General features: G+C 39.8%; 1 protein-coding gene across 3 annotated transcripts in view; it reads left to right on the plus strand.

Moving 5' to 3' along the window:
- Window positions 1–23,066, plus strand: part of numb (NUMB endocytic adaptor protein) — a 240,743-nt gene that overhangs the window by 166,923 nt on the left and 50,754 nt on the right. For all 3 annotated transcript variants that reach the window (XM_039741843.1, XM_039741846.1, XM_039741844.1), the window contains exon 3: window positions 21,354–21,428. In XM_039741843.1, the coding sequence (XP_039597777.1) occupies window positions 21,354–21,428 (75 nt within the window). The remainder of the gene's footprint in view (window positions 1–21,353; window positions 21,429–23,066) is intronic.

The raw sequence follows: 23,066 nt of genomic DNA on the forward strand, positions 1-23,066 counted from the left end.
TCTGGCAGCTGCATTCTGCACTCGTTGCAATTGATTGTCTATTTTGGGTAGTTTTTTAGCATCTTGCAAAGTAATAAGAGATCTAACTTTTGCTGTACTTCTTAAATGAAAAAATAGCAGCAGTCTTAAGACAGTCTGGGAAGACCATATCTAATGATGAATTTACTATGTCAGGAACACTGTGTTAGTACATAAGATACTTCTTTGAAAAAACTTGTTGGTATTGGGTCAAGCACGCAGCTTGAGGGTCTCAGTTGAGAAATTATTTTATGTAAATTGGGTAAATCTATCCTGGTGAAAGAATTTAATTCATTTAAAATGAAATACTGGGGGTTAAGAGGATCAGTATTGGGGGTTGTACTATATTATTTCTAACATTCATTTTCTGATAAAAAATATAGAAAAAGCCTGAAGTTTCATTGTATGTTTTTGGAGGCATTCCTTTGAATGACGAAGGTTTAGCAAATGACCAATAGTAGAGAATAAACCTCTCAGATTTCTATCTTTTTTTTTTTTTTATACATTTTGAGAAATAGTCCGTCTTGAGAGGCGGTGCTATGTTGTTGTATTCTGTTATTTTAGCCTTCAATATCTCATAGTGGATAATCAATTTAGTTTTTCTTCATTTATGCTCAGATCATGTTTTCTTTAAATCGGACACTCTTTGGGTCTTACATGGTGTAACAGTGCTGGAGGAGTTCTTAACTGTCTTTTCAGGAGCGACTATGTCAGTGGCAGCTCTCTCTTTACTATTAAAATTTTCCACCTTACTATTTACATTATTATCACTATTGTAATAAGCACTAGAAACGGACTGATTGCTTAAAATGTGTGTAAACTTTAAAACTGCAGATGAATCAGAGAAGCATGTTTTAACAATATGCTTCTCATTAATTTTATCTATCTATAATTATTTCTTTATTTCTCCTTGAACCGTCACCTTATCGTGGTGGAGGGGTTTGCGTGTCCCAATGATCCTAGGAGCTATGTTGTCCGGGGCTTTATGCCCCTGGTAGGGCCACCCAAGGCAAACTGGTCCTAGGTGAGGGATGAGACAAAGAGCGGTTCAATAAACCTCTGATGAAGAATAAAAACCTTGGACGACGCTTTCCCTTGCCCGACGCTGGTCACCGGGCCCCCTCTGGAGCCAGGCCTGGAGGTGGGGCTCGATGGCGCGCCTGGTGGCCGGGCCTGCCCCCATGGGGCTCGGCCGGGCACAGCCCGAAGAGGTAACGTGGGTCCTCCTCCCCATGGGCTCACCACCTATGGGAGGAGCCAAGGAGGTTGGGTGCAGTGTGAGTTGGGTGGTGGCCGAAGGCGGGGACCTTGGCGGTCTGATCCTCGGCTACAGAAACTGGCTCTTGGGGCGTGGAATGTCACCTCTCTGAAGGGAAGGAGCCTGAGCTAGTGCGCGAGGTCGAGAGGTTCCGGCTAGATATAGTCGGACTCACCTCGACGCACAGCTTGGACTCTGGAACCAATCTCCTTGAGAGGGGCTGGACTCTCTACCACTCTGGAGTTGCCCCGGTGAGAGCGCCGAGCAGGTGTGGGCATACTTATTGCCCCCACTGGAGCCTGTGCATTGGGGTTTACCCCGTGGACGAGAGGGTGGCCTCCCTCCGCCGGGTGGGGAAGGGTCCTGACTGTTGTTTGTGCGTATGCGCCGAACAGCAGTTTGGAGTATCCACCCTTTTTGGAGTCTCTGGAGGGGTTGCTAGAGGGCATACCTTCTGGGGATTCCCTCGTTTTGCTGGGAGACTTCAATGCTCACGTGGGCAATGACAGTGAGACCTGGAAGGGCGTGATTGGGAGGAATGGCCCCGATCTGAACCCGGCGGTGTTTTGTTATTGGACTTCTGTGCTCGTCATGGATTGTCCATAACGAACACCATGTTCAAGCATAAGGGTGTTCATATGTGCACTTGGCACCAGGACACCCTAGGCCTCAGGTCGATGATCGACTTTGTGGTCGTGTCGCCGGACTTGCGGCCATATGTCTTGGACACTTTCGGGTGAAGAGAGGGGGAGCTGTCAACTGATCACCACCTGGTGGTGAGTTGGCTTCGATGGTGGGGAAGATGCGGTCAGACCTGGTAGGCCCAAGCGTGTTGTGAGGGTCTGCTGGGAACGGCTGGCAGAGTCCCCTGTCAGAAGTAGCTTCAACTCCCACCTCCGGCAGAACTTCAACCACGTCCCGAGGGAGGTGGGGACATTGAGTCGAATGGGCCATGTTCCGTGCCTCTATTGTTGAGGCGGCTGACCGGAGCTGTGGCCGCAAGGTGGTCGGTGCCTGTCGTGGCGGCAATCCCGAACCCGTTGGTGGACACCGCGTGAGAGGATGCCGTCAAGCTGAAGAAGGAGTCCTATAGGACTTTTTGTCCTGTGGGTCTCTGGAGGCAGCTGATAGGTACCGCAGGCCAAGCGAACGCAGCGGTTGTTGCTGAGGCAAAACTTCGGGCATGGGAGGAGTTTGGAGGCCATGGAGAGCGACTTTGGACGGCTTCGAGGAGATTCTGGTCCACCGTCCGGCGTCTCAGGAGGGAAGCAGTGCAGTGTCAACACCGTATATGGTGGGGATGGTGCGCTGCTGACCTCGACTTCGGGCGTTATGGGTCGGTGGGAGGAGTACTTCAAGACCTCCTCAATCCCACTAACATGCCTTCCAATGAGGAAGCAGAGCCTGGGGACTCTGAGGTGGGCTCTCCCATCTCTGGGACTGAAGTCACCGAGGTGGTCAAAAACTCCTTGGTGGCAGGGCCCGGGGTGGATGAGATCGCCGAGTTCCTTAAGGCTCTGGATGTTGTAGGACTGTCTTGGTTGACACGCCTCTGCAACATCGCATGGACATCGGGACAGTGCCTCTGGATTGGCAGACCGGGGTGGTGGTCCCCTCTTTAAAAGGGGACGGAGGGTGTGTTCCAACTATAGAGGGATCACACTCCTCAGCCTCCCTGGAAAAGTCTATTGGGGTTCTGGAGAGGAGGGTCCGTGGATAGTGAACCTCGGATTCAGGAGGAACAGTGTGGTTTTAGTCCTGGTCGCGGAACAGTGGACCAGCTCTTCACCCTTAGCAGAGTCCTGGAGGGTGCATGGGAGTTTGCCCGACCGGTCTACATGTGTTTTGTGGACTTGGAAAAGGCATTCGACCGTGTCCCTCGGGAATCCTGTGGGGGTGCTCGGGAGTATGGGGTACCGGACCCCTGATAAGAGCTGTTCGGTCTCTGTACAACCGTGTCAGAGCTTGGTCCGCATTGCCGCAGTAAGTCAGCCCGTTTCCAGTGAGAGTTGGACTCCGCCAGGGCTGCCCTTTGTCACCGATTCTGTTCATAACTTTTATGGACAGAATTTCTAAGCGCAGCCAGGGTGTTGAAGGGGTCGGTTTGGTGGACTCAGGATTGGGTCACTGCTTTTGCAGATGATGTTGTCCTGTTTGCTTCATCAGGCCGTGATCTTCAGCTCTCTCTGGATCGGTTCGCAGCTGAGTGTGAAGCGGCTGGGATGAGAATCAGCACCTCCAAATCCGAGCATGGTCCTCAGCGGAAAGGGTGGAGTGCCCTCTCAGGGTTGGGGAGAGATCCTGTCCCAAGTGGAGGAGTTCAAGTATCTCGGGGTCTTGTTCACGAGTGAGGGAAGAATGGAGCGTGAGATCGACAGGCGGATCGGTGCGGCATCCGCAGTGATGCGGCTCTGCATCGGTCTGTCGTGGTGAAAAGGAGCTGAGCCGTAAGGCAAAGCTCTCAATTTACCAGTCGATCTACCTCCTACCCTCACCTATGGTCATGAGCTATGGGTAGTGACCAAAGAGCGAGATCGCAATACAAGCGGCTGAAATGAGTTTCCTCTGCAGGGTGTCTGGGCTTTCCCTTAAAGATAGGGTGAGAAGCTCAGTCATCCGGGAGGGGCTCAGAGTAGAGCCGCTACTCCTCCGCATCGAGAGGAGTCAGATGAGGTGGCTCGGGCATCTGATCAGGATGCCTCCTGGACGCCTCCCTGGTGAGGTGTTCCGGGCACGTCCAACCGGGAGGAGGCCCGGGGAAGACCCAGGACACGCTGGAGGGACTATGTCTCCTGGCTGGCCTGGGAACGCATTTGGGATTCTCCCGAAGAGCTGGAAGAAGTGGCCGGGGAGAGGGAAGTCTGGTCCTCTCTGCTTAAGCTGCTGCCCCCGCGACCCGACCTCGGATAAGCGGAAGAGGATGGATGGATGGATGGATAAAAGAAAATGGTCTGATAAACCTGATAGCCACGGTCTGCTTAACATGCTGGCTCAGATCAAAAGTGCTGCAGGAGGTTCATGAATTCTTTTACTTTCGGGTCACACTGATTATCGATATGAAAGTTAAAGTCACCAACTATTAGGAACGTGCCGTAGTTCGTAATTACAATTGACACCAAGTCTGAGAATTCCTCACAAAAAAACGCATTGTATTTAGGAGGTCTATATACGGACAATGCTAGACACTGAGAAACTCCAAGAATAACAACGGCAAGATACTTAAAAAAGATGGATGTACCAAAGCCGACATCTTTAGACTTTAACCGGTTCGAGTAAATATTTGCTAAACCCCCACCTTTCTTACCTTGGTGATCCGCATGAGTAAAGCTATAATTTGGAAGTGCATATTTGATTAAAACAGCCGCACCATCAGAACTAAGCCATGTTTCACTTAATGCAATCAAATCAATTTTCCTATTACTAATAAGATCATTGATGGAAAATGTCTTGTTGGGTAATGCTTTAACATTTAGTAAGGCCATATTTAAGCTCTTGGAAGAGCAGAACTGAATTGTCGGAGCATTACGGGTGTTCAAAATGGTAATTAAGTTATTCATATTAGGACCGCTTGTGCAGATGTTTTATTTAATCTATTGTCTGTTTTTATAGATTTAATAAAATGCACATTTAGAGGTGAAACAGTAATTAAATTATTCACATTTTTGCCACACTGTTTGGATTTTTTAACTGAACCGAGTTTGGTTATTAAAGTATTGATGCAGTGCACTTTTCACTACTGAGTTTTATCATGTCCTAGCAAGCCGTTATGGAAAGAATTAGAATTAAAAGTACATAGTCAAGAGAGACGATTTAACTTAGAGATGTTTTTGGAGAGGACCTGGGCATCAAAGCTATTAGGATGTGGACCATCTCGCTTGAAGAAACGCAGCCTCTCCCAGAAGAGATCCCGGTTGTCCACAAACTTAATATTTTGTCTTTCAACCAGATGTTTAATGACCAGCAGACAACTGTAGTACTAATTTGATCTTCTAACCAGAGGTAAGGGACCCGAGATGAAGACTCTCGCAGCCTGGGTCCTCTCCTTCGTTTCATTAATAAGTGTTGCAAAGTACGCCTTAAGAATCTCCAACTTTTGGTATATCACATCGTTTACCCCAGCATGTTTTACAATGGATCCCACTACCCTGTTCTTGTGCCTCTCGAAGACTGTCAGCACTCTTGTTATAACATCTCGAACACAAACACTTAGCAAACAAGAAACAAAAGATTTCTGTTTAGGGCAAGAAATGTATAGGTCTCGTATGATAGAATCTTGATAGAATCTTCGATCATGAATACATCACCCGGGGTTGCCCTCACAGTGGGGGAGCACTGATTTTGGGTAGAGATGCTTGTCAGGGCCAATGGAGGTGATCTACCCTTAAACCCCCGCCTGCATAGCTGAAACAGGCCGATTACCTTATTGTTGATGTTGTCGCTCCGACGAGTCACAGGGGTAAAATTCACTTGGCCCTGAAAATGAGCAACACGGTGTGGAGTCAAGGTTGCTCAATCGCGATCAGCTGTCACAACCTCAGATGTCATGGAGAACATTTTCAGTTGACGAGCCTTCAGTTCCCTCAGGTGCCTCCGTCTGGACCGGAGTTTCTGGATCTGGTAATCGAGGGCCTGGAGTTCCTTAACAACATGCTCTCACCATCGGTCATGGTCTGCTTCGGCTTCGTGTCCTAGGAACGAAAGAGAGAGAAGGTCAGTAGACTCATACATGGTTGTATACCCAGAAAAATTAGCTTTAGCCACAGAGAAGCCTTTCTGAAGTCCTCTGTTTACACCCCTTTTTCCATAATGGCTGCTTTCATGAATGAATGCTAACAATAACGATTTTGTTTTGTCACATTTTTTAATTTTTTAGTATCTAAAGATGTTTATTTTTTTGTGACATAACGGACAAATTATATGCATTACTTTAGAAAAAATATTACTATTACTACAGTGCACATGAAATAACTAAGCACTTCAAATTGTACAGTGCACATCATATTAATGTCGCACAACAACTTTTCTGTGTAAGTCATAGTGCCTGCACTCCAGCATGCTCACTGCATTTTTGTACAATTGACTACTCTCTGTCAAGAAGATTTTTTTTCTGAAATTTAATAATCTCTGTTCAATATTGTAAAAAATAATTTTAATAGCCTTGGATTTAACATCATGTCTCAGCCAGTTCCTAAGAGATGTGGAACACACAGACATGTCCTTAGATTTTTGTGATGTGATTTAGGCCGCTTTTAACCTCGTGTAGCCCTAGTCCCTCACTATGCATTGCCCTCATTATATCATTACTAGTATTGATTGTTTTTTACAGCAGATAATACTGTGTCATTGGTGACCTTGTTCTCCAAATATTTTCCTGGAAATTTGCCTTGTGGCATTTTTTTTTCTTTTTTTAACAGGTGCCCCATGATGCTTTGCAAGGCCAGTGTGACATCAGAGAGCTATAGCAGCCATGCACAGAACTTTCACTGATGCTTACTCTAATGCCAGGCGTAAATGCAATCATGGGCAAGCAACTACTCATACTGCACGACAGAGTCACAAGTTATATATGTGCTCAAACCGTGCAAGCATGCTTGGTTTGATTGACATGCTATGATGTTGTTTCTCTGATTATACCTGTACATGGTACCAGTGGACAGTTTTCCTGTTCAATAAAACATCATGTCCACAGACTTGTTTTTTTTTAAAAAAAAAAAAAAAAGGAACTATGCTTCTGACTCTTGCCATACTGTGCCCTGAAAGTACAAAGAAAAGAAAATACCGTAACTAGACAGGCTAATGGGTGACGTGTGGACAGTATGGTCTATCTGCTTTGCAAAGAGAACTGGAGGTATTTAATCTATGTAATTTAATGCTGTGAGTGTTTATTTCTGGTTCTTCTGTTAGAGGTTTCTTAAGATGCTTTTTCGATTGGCCATTGAGTTCTTTTTGTGTTGCTATGTGATTGGCGATATTTTGCCTGTTTCCACCCACACTCATTTCTTCTATAGAGTTAGATTTCTTGTATGTGTAAGTGAAATGAAAAAGGTAAAAATTTGCCCTGAAGCCACAAAGGTTGAGAAACACTGTGGGATTTTCATCCTGTGTTCTTTAAAAAAAAAAAACATTTTCATTTGAGGGGCACATTAGCCAGTGATAATGAGAAAATTATGTGTACTGCCACTGGGTATATAACACTGGATCCCTGTGCTAGCAGCAGAGTACCGCATGGCTAATATAAATTACAAATTACATGCAAATTACATGTTGCAACTGCAATTCCCAAAACAACCTCCAGAGGGACCCTCCCCTCATCAGAAAACACATGACATGCTTTGAAATAATAAAAACAAAAGTTGTATTATTTACAATGTGTTTGTTTCTTCTTAAATTAAAGAAGAAAGTGCGACGCATCTGCACAGATATGTTTGAAATAAAAAAAGTAATTTCCACTGCACCCAGAGCCACAACTTCAAATAATGAAATGAGCCAGTCCTTTTTGGCCACTTTGTGGCATGGCCAGTATGTGCCCCAAGAGTGGAACTCTGTGATCTCTATGATCTATATCTTATTTACTTACTGATAGTGGTGTTCTGTTCACCTGTGTCTTTTGTTGTTTGTTGTTGGCTGCACAGTGGTTATCACTTCTTCCTCACAGCATGTGTCACATATTTTGCCTCAAAGAAATGTCCAGCATAGTTGGCAGACTTTTCAGTTACCCACAAGAACACTTAAAAGACCATTGCACCATTATAATCCACTTAAAATTACTTAATTTACTCCTTCCCCATTGACTTTAATGCATTTCACAGAATAGGGCAAATATCGCAAACATTTCTATGATTTCCCTGAACTCATGGCGAAGTAAACTCCATAATGTTTGCTTATCACTAGGCATCTCTGAAAAGTGGTGGAAGTAAATTAATTACACCACAGTTCAGTTCAATTTATTTTTGTTTAATGTTCTTCAGTGAGTGCTGGCTCAGAATGCTGTAAAAGTTCGTAGGTAAAGCAGAATTACCAATTTATCGACTACTAATTTTATAATGCATAAACGTAAAGGTAACGATTTGCTTAAACACACAGTTAAACAAAGCAGCCCCAAACTAATTAATATATGTTAAACCTAACAATATTGCCCATTACCATTATCTTTTAACTATGGACAGATCACAACAGAGGAGAGGAGAACAAACACTCCAGTCAGAAGCATCTATAGAGAAAATAAGCCTTTTGGTGTCCAGAATCAATTACAGCAGGGATTGTCAAAGAGGAAGTCAGTCACAGTCCTGGAGAACTAGGCCAACTTGACCGCCTAACACCTTCATGTCATTGTTTAGTAAAATGCATTGGGCTATGGGGTAAGATGACTAAGTCATTTCATCCTTCTGTTTCAAGTAGCCTGGTATCCCAGATATCTTTCCCATGAGCAGTAAAATGGCTTGATAGTAGAGCAATGGCACAAAGTGTCACAGCAGGACACTAAAAAGAGAAACAGAACAGAGGAAGGTTAGTAGTGGTTCATAATTAATATAATAGTTATGGTATTATTCTATACATATTACTAACATAAATACAAAATGTGCAACTGATTAGCATCTCTAATCATTTTGCCAGACTAAAGTTGTGAATCTCTAATTTGATTTTAAAAGCTTTGCCTACTTCTAATTAATGGCTGCTCAACAGACAGCTCACATTAACAAAAGTTCATCAGTGATCTTTTAGTTTTCATTTCAAGAAGAATCAATAGTTCTCTTATCGTGGTGTTGAGTAGCACATACAGGTAAGAATTTTAATGTACTCTTTAGACAGGCCAATAAGGACCATATGACCTCCTATATAGCAACTTTCACATCTTTCTGACTATTTTACTATCTATTATAGAGCACTTTTCATATTTTCACTAATCATAACGCTGTACTGTGTGCAGGGGACAATAAGGACAATATGAACCAATAAGCCTACACCTGTGTAATATTCATAGGCTTCTATACAGGGAAACCTTTAAATAAAGAACACATTAATATCTGGCCTTATAAAATTGTACCCCAATAATTTATGTCCCAAGCACTAGAAAGATTTGCCCAGGGTACCCTTAAAATCACACATACATCGTTTATCAAAAGAGACTTATTGGTGACTTTAACATTTTGAAGAAGAACAAGCAATAAGGATGCATCAGTCTGGTTAACATTTCACATTTTTCTGTAATATGTTCAGTTTTGCCAGTCTGATACTTTTGGCATTCTCCATCTCAATGTGTCAAACAGATGACAGAAACAAATCAGGCATGTGTTTGAAACACATTTTGAGACTGCTGAATTCAGTATTTCAGGTGATATTATATGAATATATAATTTGAGTAGCATTTGGATATATTGTTCATTAATAATCCAATTCTTGAAGGTACTTTTGGGACATTTACAAACAGTTAGAAAGCTTGTACTAAGACTTTGAGCTCAGTTCAAGCATCAGTGAAGCTATATTGTCCAAATAGAGAAAGTTTGGGACAGTTGTTGATATTACACAGGTTTGCAATCCTGTCCATATCTCTAAAACTTCCTGCTGTATTCTGTTGGTTGTGTTTTCCACAGCTGTGCGCCTTCATTACTGCATCATCATTACTCTGGTAGTTGAGTGGCAGTTATTCAGTGGACTTTTCAAAAATGTAGTCTATTTAATTGTAACATGGCATAAAGCACTGCTTTCTATTATGCATGTGACTGCTTACCTCAGCTTTTAACAACTTGAGTTCCGAAGTAATATTTTATGTATTCATTAGCTGAAGTTAAACTTGTCTGCATCGACCACTGTGTGTATAGAGAGAGGTTAATAACTAAATTGTACAGTTAGAATCACATTCCATTTACCAGACATTGTTGAGTTGTGGTTTTGGACTGAAAGTAGACAACTAATCATCAGAGAAGAAATGATAAATCTTTTCCTGCAGATGAGGTATCTTTAGAGGTAAGGAAGATCAGCATTTATTTGAACTGAATATGTAGAGCAGATAGCATATGAAACAAAACAATTACATGAAACATATAATCCTTCTTGACAAAACTGTGGAACAATCAATTAAATATTTTGAAATGGACTGACAACACCCAGACCTAAACCTTACTGAGGTACTTTGACAGGAAGTAAAATGTGCAAATTCTGCTCAAAAACCCACAAATGCAACTAGGATATAGCAGTTTTGCAAGAAGGGGTGAGTCAGATTTCCTCCACAGCATGGTGAGAGGCACATCATTAGTAGTAGAAAGCATCTCTATGCAGTTATTGCTGCTGATCATTTATTAACTGTAGGGAGAATTATTTTCCTCTTGTGAAGAATTTTGCTTAATCTTAAAAAGAGTGGTTTTTCTTTGCTCTTATGACATTGTAAATGTGCCTCTGCTCTGTGCTTCAGTATTAACCCACATAGTGTTGTGTAGACAATGGGTGTATATCAGTTTATATTCTGTGTGTGAGTCACTGTTCAACTAGCCTACCATTTTAAAAAAAAAATATGTGGCTTAGAAATTCAACTAAATATCTCATTTATAATGGAAAAAAAATTTGTTTTTGTTTAACTGGTTTTATTTACAGATTTGTCTTTGTAAAGGTAAAATATGTTTGTGCTGGATTGCATTCAGGAATGAGAGTGATTTCTTATTAAAACCTTTACTTATTAAAGCGTATCTATCACCTGTGACAGATCTCTTCAGTTTGCTTGCTCATCCTTGGGCCGCTATCCACTCAAGCCAGTCTGGAAATCTTTCCTTGCTGGCATTATTTGCTTCTGGCTTGCAGGACTGCTTGAAAACTTGGCAGGATTCAGGTTGTTATCAGTGGTATCCTTAAGACATATTCAGAATCAGCACTGGGGCCTGTCCTGGCACTGCTCACTGAACCCACGCACACACATCTTGTACAAGGAATTGGCACTGTGACACACATGTTAAACAAATGCGTGTACCTGCTTAAATTCATAGTTGATGTGTATTAATATAAGTTGCTATTTTTTTGGGGACACTGTGACCACTAATATAGAAGTATAATCTGATGATCACTTATGTTGGTTTTATTTGCATATTATTATGGAAGAACTGAAAAGCATCATCATTAGCAAATACTAACTGGATAATCTAATTATTAACACTCATCATGGTATACCTTACGCATCTGGTAATCTTGGATATGAAAAGAGTTTTAAGAAATACATGCCTTATAATTTGATGACATTTTTGCCTGCTTTTTGTGTTTGTGAACATTCTTAATTTTGTTTATCTTTTTTTATGTTATGTCTGAAATGTCTTCTTTGACAAGTTGCCTTGGACATTTATGTTTTAAATTTAATCAATGGTAAACTTTTATACTCTGGTACACTGCATATATTTTTTTTGTCTGACATTCATCACGTTTTGTCACATTGGACTGCATGTTGAGAGTGTGTGGTCATCCTGTGAACGGTTTTTGCGGCTTTATTAGGTAATGGGGGAGCAGATAAATTTTATTGGCATCTATTAAAACTTTCTCTTTGTACGTTCAATAAGATTTATTTGACAGTTTTTGCAATTCAGAAACAAAGTCCAGAGAGATAAAAGAAATAACTAGATAGAAACCTTGTAGTGTGATCACCTTAAATGGAAGAGAACTTTGTAAATCTGACCTATTTTAAATTAACAGGTCATTACTGTCCTAGGTACAGGGTACAGAGAAATTCTCGCTTGCATGCCTACCCAAGATGCAACACGTTGTCCCTCTCAGGTACCATGATAAATAAAAATGGATTCAAATTGAGAACTTCCTTTTAATAAATAGATGAAGGGTGTGATTTATTTACATCAGATGGTGGTGATCACTAATCAGGTACATACTTTATTTGTTCATAAGTTTACAGTGTCCTTTTTGTCATGTGTACAGTGATATTCTTTTATTTGTTAATCAACGTGCTACACAACACCATCATAAATAACTTGATATACTGTTCATTATACTTTTATCTGCCTAAATGGTCAAAATTTTTAAATTATAACATGATACAGATTTTTGGCCATACCATCCTCCCTTGTGTTATCCTTTATTAAATTTCTAGAAAACAAAATAGGCTTTAAGTAAAGATCATTATATTAACTGTTTTTGTAATGTGCAAAACCTAACAGTGATTCATTATCAGAAACCTTAAATTTTATATGAAATGTCTTTGAAATGCTACAAGAGATTTGGTTGTATAGAAAAGGATATTAGGAGGAGTTCTAAAACACCGCTATTATGTAGAATGTGCTAAAAGTGTAAAATCAAAAGGCAGAAGTGAAAGAATACATATATCGCTGTTTTAACTGTGATCTTGCTGCCCATTTCTCCTCGGTTTCAGGACAAAAGGTAGTGTTTGCTCAACAAGTCAATTAAAATAGCTGAAGTTAGGAAACTAATCTCAGACTCAAGTAAACAAACCCAAGCAGATGCCATTTGTCAGTTTGCGGTCCATTAAATTCCGTAAAAGCAGAACCCGTTATGGCTGATGTTTCTTTGTTCTTCTTAATTTAAACATTAAATCTGACATCTGTGTGTTTTTATCATCATCTTTCAAAGCTGCCTTTGAGGCCTTTTTTTTACTTGCAAATAGTTCTGTCAACCAGTTCAGGATGCATGGATTACTGTAGTGTGGGAATCAGTTGAACGGTTTCCTTTTTTGTTTTCACAGACAGTGCTGTCAAAGTTGGCCTAAGCAACGTGTACACCCTTTTATAATCTTTTATCTTGCGAATTACTTCTTTCTCCTATTTCAGTTCAAGCTAAATAATGCACATTGCTTAATTTCCATTGAATGTGCAGTCAGCCTCAGTTTTTCAGCCTTTTAAGTAACAAAGCTACGATTGTTAAAATAGCAGTCTTTAAATAGCAAATATTTTCTAAAACAGTGCCCACAGTCTGTATACATCTTGGTCAGCAGGGTTGTTTAGAAAAGCACAATGCACTTTTAATGAAGGATTTCCTATTAATCAGCAAAGCATCATATAATTTATTTATTGAACATTCAGTGGAAGAACAGTGTCGTGTTGGCTGATTCAGGAGGGAACCGACAGCATTTCCTCCATTAGAAACCAGCTCCACCACACACTTTTTAAAAATTGTATAGCTGAATGTCTGTCTTCACTTAATATAATTTATAAAGCTACAGTATGTAGTTCTTACCAGTATGTCTGTTACTTGTGTCATTTGCACTTCTTGGCCCTCAAAAAGGGAACTTAATAGGTTAGTGTAGGGTCTTTTTTACCACATGTACATACAGTAGTAGAGTAAAATTCTTACATGGATATGATATGAGATTAAACACACAGGTATGTTGGTAGGCATTTCTTATGTTATGTCTTCAGCTTCTCTTCTGGTACAACATTAAACATGTCCAGAGGGCAGACTGTTAGATTTCAACCTGTCATTGATGTGGACCTATAAGTACTTGTAGCAATACACCACCTCCAAAACCATCCCCTGAATAACGACCTGGCGTAGAGGCTCTTTGGGATGTCAATGACCAGTTCCTTGATTGTGATGCTAAATTGCAGACATTTTTCTTTGTACCAAGAAACAATTTTCCACCTGACTTCTCTCCTCTGTCACACCCCCCTTGATATCCTTTGAATATCGACTTGGCGTAGAGGCTCTTTGAGATGTCAATGACCAGTTCCTTGATTGTGATGCTAAGTTGCAGACATTTTTCTTTGTATCAAGAAACAGAATTTTCCACCTGACTTCTCTCCTCTCTCACACCCCCCTCATCAATACACCTCATTAGTTAAAAATCATCTGAGAATTTCTGCAAGTGACAGTTGTGGCTTGTTCATGAGGGTTGCAAGGAAAAAGCCACTTCTCAAGAAAGGCCACATTAAGGCTTGTTTGAGCTATGCCAGAATACACCTTGAAGATTCTGATGCAAGTGGAAAAGGTCTTATGGTAAGATGAGACCAAAATCAAACTATTTAGCCTCAATACCAAACAGTACACCTGGCGGAAATCCAATTTAGCTCACCATCCATAACACATCATACCTACAGTAAAGCATGGAGGTGGCAGTATCCTGTTGTGGGGGTGTTTCTCTGCCACAGGGCCTGGGGCTTTTATTAGGGTAGAAGGAAAAATGGATGGGGCAAAATACCGCCAAATTCTTTAAGGAAAACCTGCTACCCTCTGCCAGAAAGTTGAAGATGGGCAGAATGTTCACCTTTCAACACGACAATGACCTGAAGCACACAGTGGCTGAAGGAGAAACGGTGAATGTCCTCATGTGGCCCAGTCAGAGCCCAGACCTAAATCCCATTAAAATTGTGGAAAGATTTAAAGATAGCTGTCCACCAACGCTCACCATCCAATTTGACCGAACTTGAACAGGGCAAATATTGCTCAATGTAGATGTGCAAGGCTGATAGAGAAGCATCTCAATAGACTCAAGGCTGTCATTAAAGCAAAAGGTGATTCAACAAAATATTGATATATGGAGGTGATCCTTTATTAATCTCAGTATGTCTTGTTTTTGATTTTTTTTTTTTATAGTTTTTCTGAACTGTAGCTGTGATATCTTTCACTTGGATGTTATAGGTTGCATTGAGAAAGTAAAGCTGGAAAGAAATATTTTTGTGTGTGTTTGCATTTAAGGCTGTAAAGCAAAAAAAATGGGAATATTTCAAAGGGAGTTATTCTTTTCTATACCCACTGTATACATTGTTAAAAATGTGTTGGCATCCATGTGCTAATAAATCTGGAGGTTTGTTCTCTACTATAATCTAAACATTACCAGTGACAACTGTAATAGACTGAAGCCTCAGACTGAACCATCTCCAGTCAGCAGTGTCAAAATACACAAGAAATGTATGTACAATTTCAGGAAAGCCGTCATAGTTGGTAAAACGTAGTAAATACTGGGATAAGCTGTAAACAGAATCTAGTGGAAACCATTTAATCCAGTCATATCCACCACACTTGCTTTGTGAATAAAGCTGAATAAAATTCTTTCTATGTAAGCTTTAATCGTGATTTGAAGTTCTTCCCATGCAAGTGCTTGCACCTCTACTTAAATTAATTTCCGTCTCTGTGAATGATGATTATTGATTTTTTTTTTTAATTTAAAATGAGTCAGTGTTAAGCAGCTGGTCCAGATGGAGTGCTAGGGTGCATTTACAATAACTTGTAGCATCTGATCAGCTATTTTTTTATGGTCAATTTGAATGCTCCTCTTATAAAACATGCATTTCACAGGCTCCCCCTCCACCCCCTTATTGCTTCTACATGCTCTAGACTCCACAGGGACACCCCACCATTACTGCTTCAAAGCAGTCGCAACTTCATGGGTGGCGGCTATGATGAGTGATCCGTAGTGAAGTGTGGTGTGATCGGGGGTTCACTGGGCACCTACTCCCTGACCAACCCTCCTCATTGCTTGTTGCGTTGTCACGCTCGCGACGTCATGGGGGCCTCTCCCTCTTTTTGCTTTAAAGTGATGCAGGCCACCAGGGAGGCGATTATGAAGAGAGATGTGGTGTGACGTGTGCCATGATTTAGAAGTCACGGAATACCCGCTCCCCCTCCATATTGCTTTAATGTGTTTGTGACTTCATGGGGGACTAAATTGACTTGGAAATGATTTGGTACCAGTGCTGAGGTTCAAAAGCTGGTATTGATAACAAAATCGATTATAGGGTGGCAAGTTTGTAAAAGTCTACTTCTGAAACAAAATTGTATGTAATTAATAAAGACCCTAGGTACTACTATGATAACATTTTTCAAGAGAATGATAATATGAAACCTAAAAATGAATATTTCAGTTGGTGTGGACCTCATCTGGTTTGTTTATCACTAAAACTGTTCCACAGATGATGCCTTATCCTTTACACTTCATTTCATTCTGGCAGAAATGCATAATAAAAGCTTCTGTGCTTACATCTCAACAGGTAACCTGCAGACTCTAGCATATACACATTGATAGCATTACTTCCTCAACATTGATCATCCGCACAGGATTTAGCCTCATGCTGCTCCTTATTCACTGCTGTCACAGTTCCAAGTCAGTTAATTAATTTGATCACCAATTATGACGAAACACCTTAAGATATTTTCCTATGAAACATTAGTGTCAGGATAGCAGTTTCCCCCTTAATGTCAGCAAAAACAAGAAGCTGGTCATAGACTTCAGAAAGCAAGAGGCAGACTGCACTCTAGTCTCAGATAAAGGAAGTGCTATGAAGAGGGTCAGCAGATTTAAATTCCTTGGATTTACTGGTGAACTGAAATTATCATAGCATATGTTGGCTATCATCTAGAATGCTCACCAATACCTTTACTTTTTCATACTTCTAAGGAAGGCCTAGACCTTTCCATCTGCACTAAACAAGTTTCATATTGGTGTTACCAACTTACGTATTTGCGCAGGGTAGTCCATCCTCACTTGCTCCCACTTGGTTCAAGAACACAAACCATTGAAGAGGTTAATGATGGTGACACTGTAAGGCACTGGCACACCACTCAATTCTATTAGGACATGTGTAACATAGCTGGACTTTGAAAGGCAAAGAGTGCCATTAAAGGGTTCACAGTGAATCTTCTCTGAGAGTTTTTATCCTTCAGTCGTGAGGCTGCTGAATAGTTGCCCATAATCATATGTACAGCTGGATTTTACTACTACTCACATTTTAATATCATATGATGTTTTGTCTGCTTTTCGATATATTCATTGCCTGGCCTGTCATAATACATGTCACAACTCGATAGGAGTTAAAGAAATAATCTTAGTTTGCTGTGTACACATCCAACCAAAGCTGAAGTACTTGTTTGCCTGCTGTCTTTACTAAGAGGATGGATTGACTGATTAGCTACCTGTCATTTTACACAAAACCATATTGGCTTTTTGAAGAGGAAGGTGGATTTTGGATAGTAAATATGGAATAATGGCAGATTTTATGTCAAGATTGTCTTCACAAAATTTTCTTCTCTGATATATCAGTTGTTAAAATCAGTTGTTTGTTGTCAGAATGCATTGGGACTTATTATCAGTGATGTTTCCTGAGGTCAGTAGGCCCTGATTTGCATCCCAGCAGCATTTGTCCACAGATCACCTCTCTTCATCTACAGTCATGTAGAGGCTCTCTCAACAGCCTCTGTTGCTGATCTTTTCAAAGGCCCTTTACTGCCAAGTAGTGTGTACACTCTGCAGAGACAGGATCCAGCAACGCCTCTGCAGCCCACCTAAACTGTATGGCAGTGAATTTTCTACCCATATTTCCAGCATTCCTTCAGAACTTCCTGGTACGGCACTTTTTTTTCCTCTCAGATGACTACTCCATTTGAGCAGAAGGCATTTCTGATTTTCAAAGGGCAAGGCAATATCAATTCAATCATGGCTGTTTTGAGGCATTTGAAGTTATAGGTAGAATAATTAAACCCTTTATATTGTTTTCAAAATTTAGTTTCTTAGTCTATATTTACGCGTGTTGGGCTGAATAGCTGCTGATTCACAGAACATTTTGTTAATGTGACCTAGCACACCATGAGCAATGTTTCATTGTCTTTTAGGACTATTAAACCATTCGTGTGTGTTTGCATATAGTAGTACTTTTTAAAACCAAAAACTCAACTTTTTGGCCACTGTAATGTTTCAAACTGTGATTAATTAGAATAAAAAAAAGAAATGCTTTGTCACATTTTGTCTAAAAGCTATACAGTAATCTCTTACTATATCGTGCTTCGACTTTTGCGGCTTCACTCTTTCGCGGATTTTATATGTTAGCATATCTAAATATATAACGCAGATTTTTCACTGCTTTTGCAGGTTCTGCGGACAATGGGTCTTTTACTCCCTGTACATGCTTCCTATGTTGGTTTGCCCAGTTGATTTCATACAAGGGACGCTATTGGCAGATGGCTGAGAAGCTAACCAATCAGAGCACGCAGTTAAGTTCCTGTGTGCTGAATGGTTCAGCGACAGAGCGCCAAATTCGATTCCGCGGCATTAACCAGAAAGTCTCATCTCGCTCATTCAGCATCAATGTGTTGTGCTGTGTAAAGAGTTAACTTTTGTGCTCTTTTGTTTATCTTTGTGTATAGTCAAGCCCTTCATTATGGCTCCAAAAGGATCTGCTCCTGCTACTGCTTCAGGGGCCATGCCCAAGCACCAACGGAAGATGTTAATGATTGCTGCTGTAGGACGCCTTTACGGCATCAATGAGGCTACGGTTCTTTTTATTTAAAAAGTAGGAAAGGAATATAAGATCTACGGCCGCAGGGTCCTTTTAACCAGGGTGCAAAACGAGTTGTAAGTGGATATAATAAGGCAGTAGTCTGGATGGAATCTGCTTTAGGGATTTGGATTGAAGACTGCCAGAAGAAGAACCGCGGCGGTGCTACACAGTCACCTAAAGAGGCTCCTTTAGAAGAGCTGTACTGTAACGCTCTCCTTTGTTGTGCAGTAAAACTAAACTCATTGTTATCGGACAAGTCATCATGTCACTGTTGATGAGTAACCATAATTAATTTTCTACTTACAGTACTTAGTACATGTACATACGTTTAGTGTCACTGTACACACATTTACTGTATACAATTTTTCTTGCATTGTACGTATTTATTGCTGGTGGCCTGTCTATCGTAATGGCTGTAACATATGTGATATCGGACACACTCAGTATCTTTAAAATAATATTTAGGCTTTACTGTATATAAACAGTGTGTTTACATACATAATTTCAATGAATCTTACCTAATATCTAAGAGAATACAAAGGGTTTATGCTGTATAACTGTGCAGGAAATGTTTATAAAAGTGTGGGAGAGTTTATAAGGGCTTAAAATATATAAAAATAACCATACAAACATATGGTTTCTACTTTGCGGATTTTCACCTATCGCGGGTGTTGGTGGAATGGGTCTGGAACGCAACCCCCGCGATCGAGGAGGGATTACTGTATTTTTTAGTTTAGTTTAGTAGGTAACTTAATAGAAACCATCTGTGGGATTTGCTGAATTGTATAAGCCGTTAAATATTTCTTTATACGGAATTTGAATAAATTATTCACAACTTTTGGCAGAACGACAGTGATGGTATTTTAAATGGTTTGATGACAGCAACATTTTGTGCTTGAGAATGCAGTTATTGCTAACGAGTTTTTTGTGAATGACCTGTATAAATTTCATTACCCCTATTGCTTTTGTAAATGATGCTATATTAATGCATTTGGGGCTGTTCCATCTGTTTATTGGCTTTTCTTAAAAACAGGTAACATGGGTATGCATTCAGATATTTTTTAAGAAACTTCTTTTCTTTCCATATGTCTTTTGTATAGTACAATAAGTATTTGATCCCCTGCTGAATTTGTAAGTTTGCTCACTTACAAAGAAATGATCAGTCTCTAATTTTTATGGTAATTTCATTTTAATGGAGAGAGACGGAATATCAACCAAAAATCCAGAAAAAGCACATTACATAAAAGTTATAAATTGATTTCCATGTCATTGAATGAAATGAGTATTTAATCCCCTACAACCCAGCCAGAATTCTGGCTCCCACAGATTTGTTGTGTGCCCATGTGACACACAGATTACAATCAATCGATCAATCACAGATACTCCTGATCTCAGCTCATTGAGTGTATAAAGCACACCTGAATCAATTTCTTCCCTTCCAACCTCTCCACCACCATGGGCAAGACCAAAGAGCTGTCGAAGGATGTCAGGGACAAGATTGTAGACCTGCACAAAGCTGGACTAGGCTACAAGACAATCTGCAAGAAGCTTGATGAGAAGGTGACAACTATTGGTGAGATTATTCATTAATGGATGAACTATAAAATGACCATCATTCTTTCTGGTTTGATGCCAATGTTTAGGGAGTCAATCAGGACCTTCGACAACATCAAATGAGTATGGATGATTGTACCATCTGAAATGCTTAGGTCATGGGCTATAACATTAACCATAACACAACAATCTTTCATAGTCATGGCCTCAGTTTTCTGGCACATTTCTTTCACCTTATAGTATGAAGGTGCATCATCACGATACACAGCATTCAGCCTCTCGTGTACTTTGATTTCTTTTTTATGGAATTTAAAGATAGATAGACAGATAAATATATAGAGAGAGAACTTTATTTATCCCCAGGGGGAAGTTTGGCTTTTTACAGAAGCACTTTAAAAAAAATACATAAATAGGTAAATAAATACATGCATACTTTGGTTTGGACTATGAAGCAAGAAAACTGCAAAGAAAGAGAAGTTCTGACTTGACCTTTCCAGTTCCAATGAGGTGTTCATTATACCGATGTATTACTGTTGGTATGAAAGAGTTCCCGTAGCATTTCTTAACACACCTTTACTGAAAGTACTCTGTGTTAGTTTGGAAGTTTAGCCTTTGTATCTGCTCACATGTCAGTCATGTTTGAACTTTTTTTTGTTGATAGGTTATTAGGCAGAAAGGGGCCATGATGGGAGTACAAAGGTGGTTCATTTTTTTGCCGTTCGAATAGAGGCTGTTTGTGATTGGCAGTGACTGAAAGAGCCAAGTCTTCTGTTATTTATTTAATTGTAAGAACCATATTAACGACTAATTACAGTATGGAAATATGTTAAGGGCTTATTTTACATGATAACCCTGTTTTGTTAGTGTAAGGACAACTTTGAAGTTTCATATTACAACTGCAATTGGTTAACATTGAATGCTAGAATGTAACAAATGTACAGTGAGAGCACCTTGTGAGAGAAACGGCATTCGCCCAATTCATTAGTTAAATTTAAAAATTAAGAAGAAAAGAACAGTACTTGAAAAATAAGTAACCTTGTACTCTTCTCCTTGGAGGCAGTCTGGTCACTTTTGCCATTTATTCTAAGTGACTTCCACGCACTTCAGTGCATGATATTTTCAGATGGAATAGCATACATAATAGATTAAAATTATCTAAAGAGAGCGATAGAGGTTGCAGCAGATCATGTTGCAAGATCTGGCCTACCTTTCCTGTTGAAATTTGTGCATATATCCTAATTGCATATAAGTCTAAATGCAGACATTTTATGTTTTTAGCTCCTCATTCTGTTTTACTAACTTTTCTTTTTTAGTATCTTGGTTATGTGGAAGTTGATGAATCCCGTGGAATGCACATTTGTGAAGATGCAGTGAAGAAGCTGAAGACGGTAAGGAGCTCCTTCAGTAGCCTGTCCTTGTTCTGTATTTATTGTCTGGTGTCAGTTGCATTGTGAAATGGACTTTCATGGTTTAAAAAATTGTTTTCTGGTTGATATACTATTTAAATCTTATGTCATGATACCATGACTAAAATGCTCTTTAGAGGAAATTCTTTTGATTTATTCATGTACTCGTCTGACTTTCATATAACTACAGCTAAGATTTCTGCTGACAAAATATTAGACATGTATGCACTTATAAGAGTTTAGTTTCCTCTTTTAGATATTACTTTTTATTTTACTTGATTAAAGTATATGGTAGCAAGCGATTTTATGTAGTTGAGTTCTACTCAAGGGGTAGTGTAAAACATCCCTAAGCTTTTACAAAATGAGCCAAATGAGATGGAGAACTAGTAAAGGAGCAATGGACAATATAATATAATATAAGGCAGCTAAGGGACGTTGCTTTGAACTGCCAAAGGCTTTTATCAGAAGCAGAGCACTGGTTTTCTGGTAGAGGTTTGTTTAAATATTGTGCCAAAAGCTGAAGGATGTGACCAAGGAAGGGGGGGCTGCTGCTTATTAGCTGTACTTTCTGAAATGTACTAGGATGAGTGGAGGTATTAATGTTAATGGTGGGGGGTATTGTTCACAGATTTTGTTTAAAATATATTGTTTAGAGTGTTCTTTTTTTTTTTTGTTCTTTATTTTTTTTGATAATCAGTTTCTTAAAATCCTGGTGTTCTTTAAAGGAAGGTTTGACCAGGTTGGCCTATTGCCAGTATGTGTAACTAACTGAACTATAACTTTTTAATTTGTAAAAGTATTCATGGTTTATCACCTGGAAAGAAATTTGTAATAATAAAACAGAAAAACTGTAATAACAAAATGGAAAGAACTATAGCGTGTTGTCTTGTTAATCATAGTCTTTTAAATTTTTAGATATTAAAAGAAAGCACACTACACCAACATCACACAGAGTGATCAAACATATCTTACTCCTTGGAGTGGTTTACTATTCTAAATTAAATTAATTGAATGCAGATATTTTAATTTTATTTAGTGGAAGTATCAATGTTCTGTGTATCTTATCTCTATTTTTCTGTTTCAAAAATCTACATTTTAAAAGAAAAATGTGCATTTTCATGAATTAATGTTAGCTGAAATATTTCAAGTGAGTTAATTATGTCTAAGCCTTTTGTATCTGGTAGCTTGAGATTCATGTGTATGCACCAGTACTTAATTGCAGTGATTTAAAACAGCAAGTGTCCCTTTCAAGACTATAGTGGCAGCTTCAGCACCTAGCAAAACCTGTGACTTGTTGGTTCCCCACCATCCATCCATCCATCCATTTTCTAACCCGCTGAATCCGAATACAGGGTCACGGGGGTCTGCTGGAGCCAATCCCAGCCAACACAGGGCACAAGGCAGGAACTAACCCTGGGCAGGGTGCCAACCCACCGCAGGGTTCCCCACCAATGTTATCCTATTAACTTAAATATAATAGCAAAAGCAATAAATCCTTTGCTTTAAAATACAGAAGAATGAATTTGTATTGCATTTCTCAGTCAGTTAAATTTTAAACATTCTAATCTGAATTTAGAAATGTTGTTATGAGCTGAGTTAATTTAGATGTTGTGAATAAAA

This window comes from Polypterus senegalus, chromosome 18, assembly GCF_016835505.1.
Source record: "Polypterus senegalus isolate Bchr_013 chromosome 18, ASM1683550v1, whole genome shotgun sequence".
In the NCBI taxonomy this organism is placed as follows: Eukaryota; Metazoa; Chordata; class Cladistia; order Polypteriformes; family Polypteridae; genus Polypterus; species Polypterus senegalus.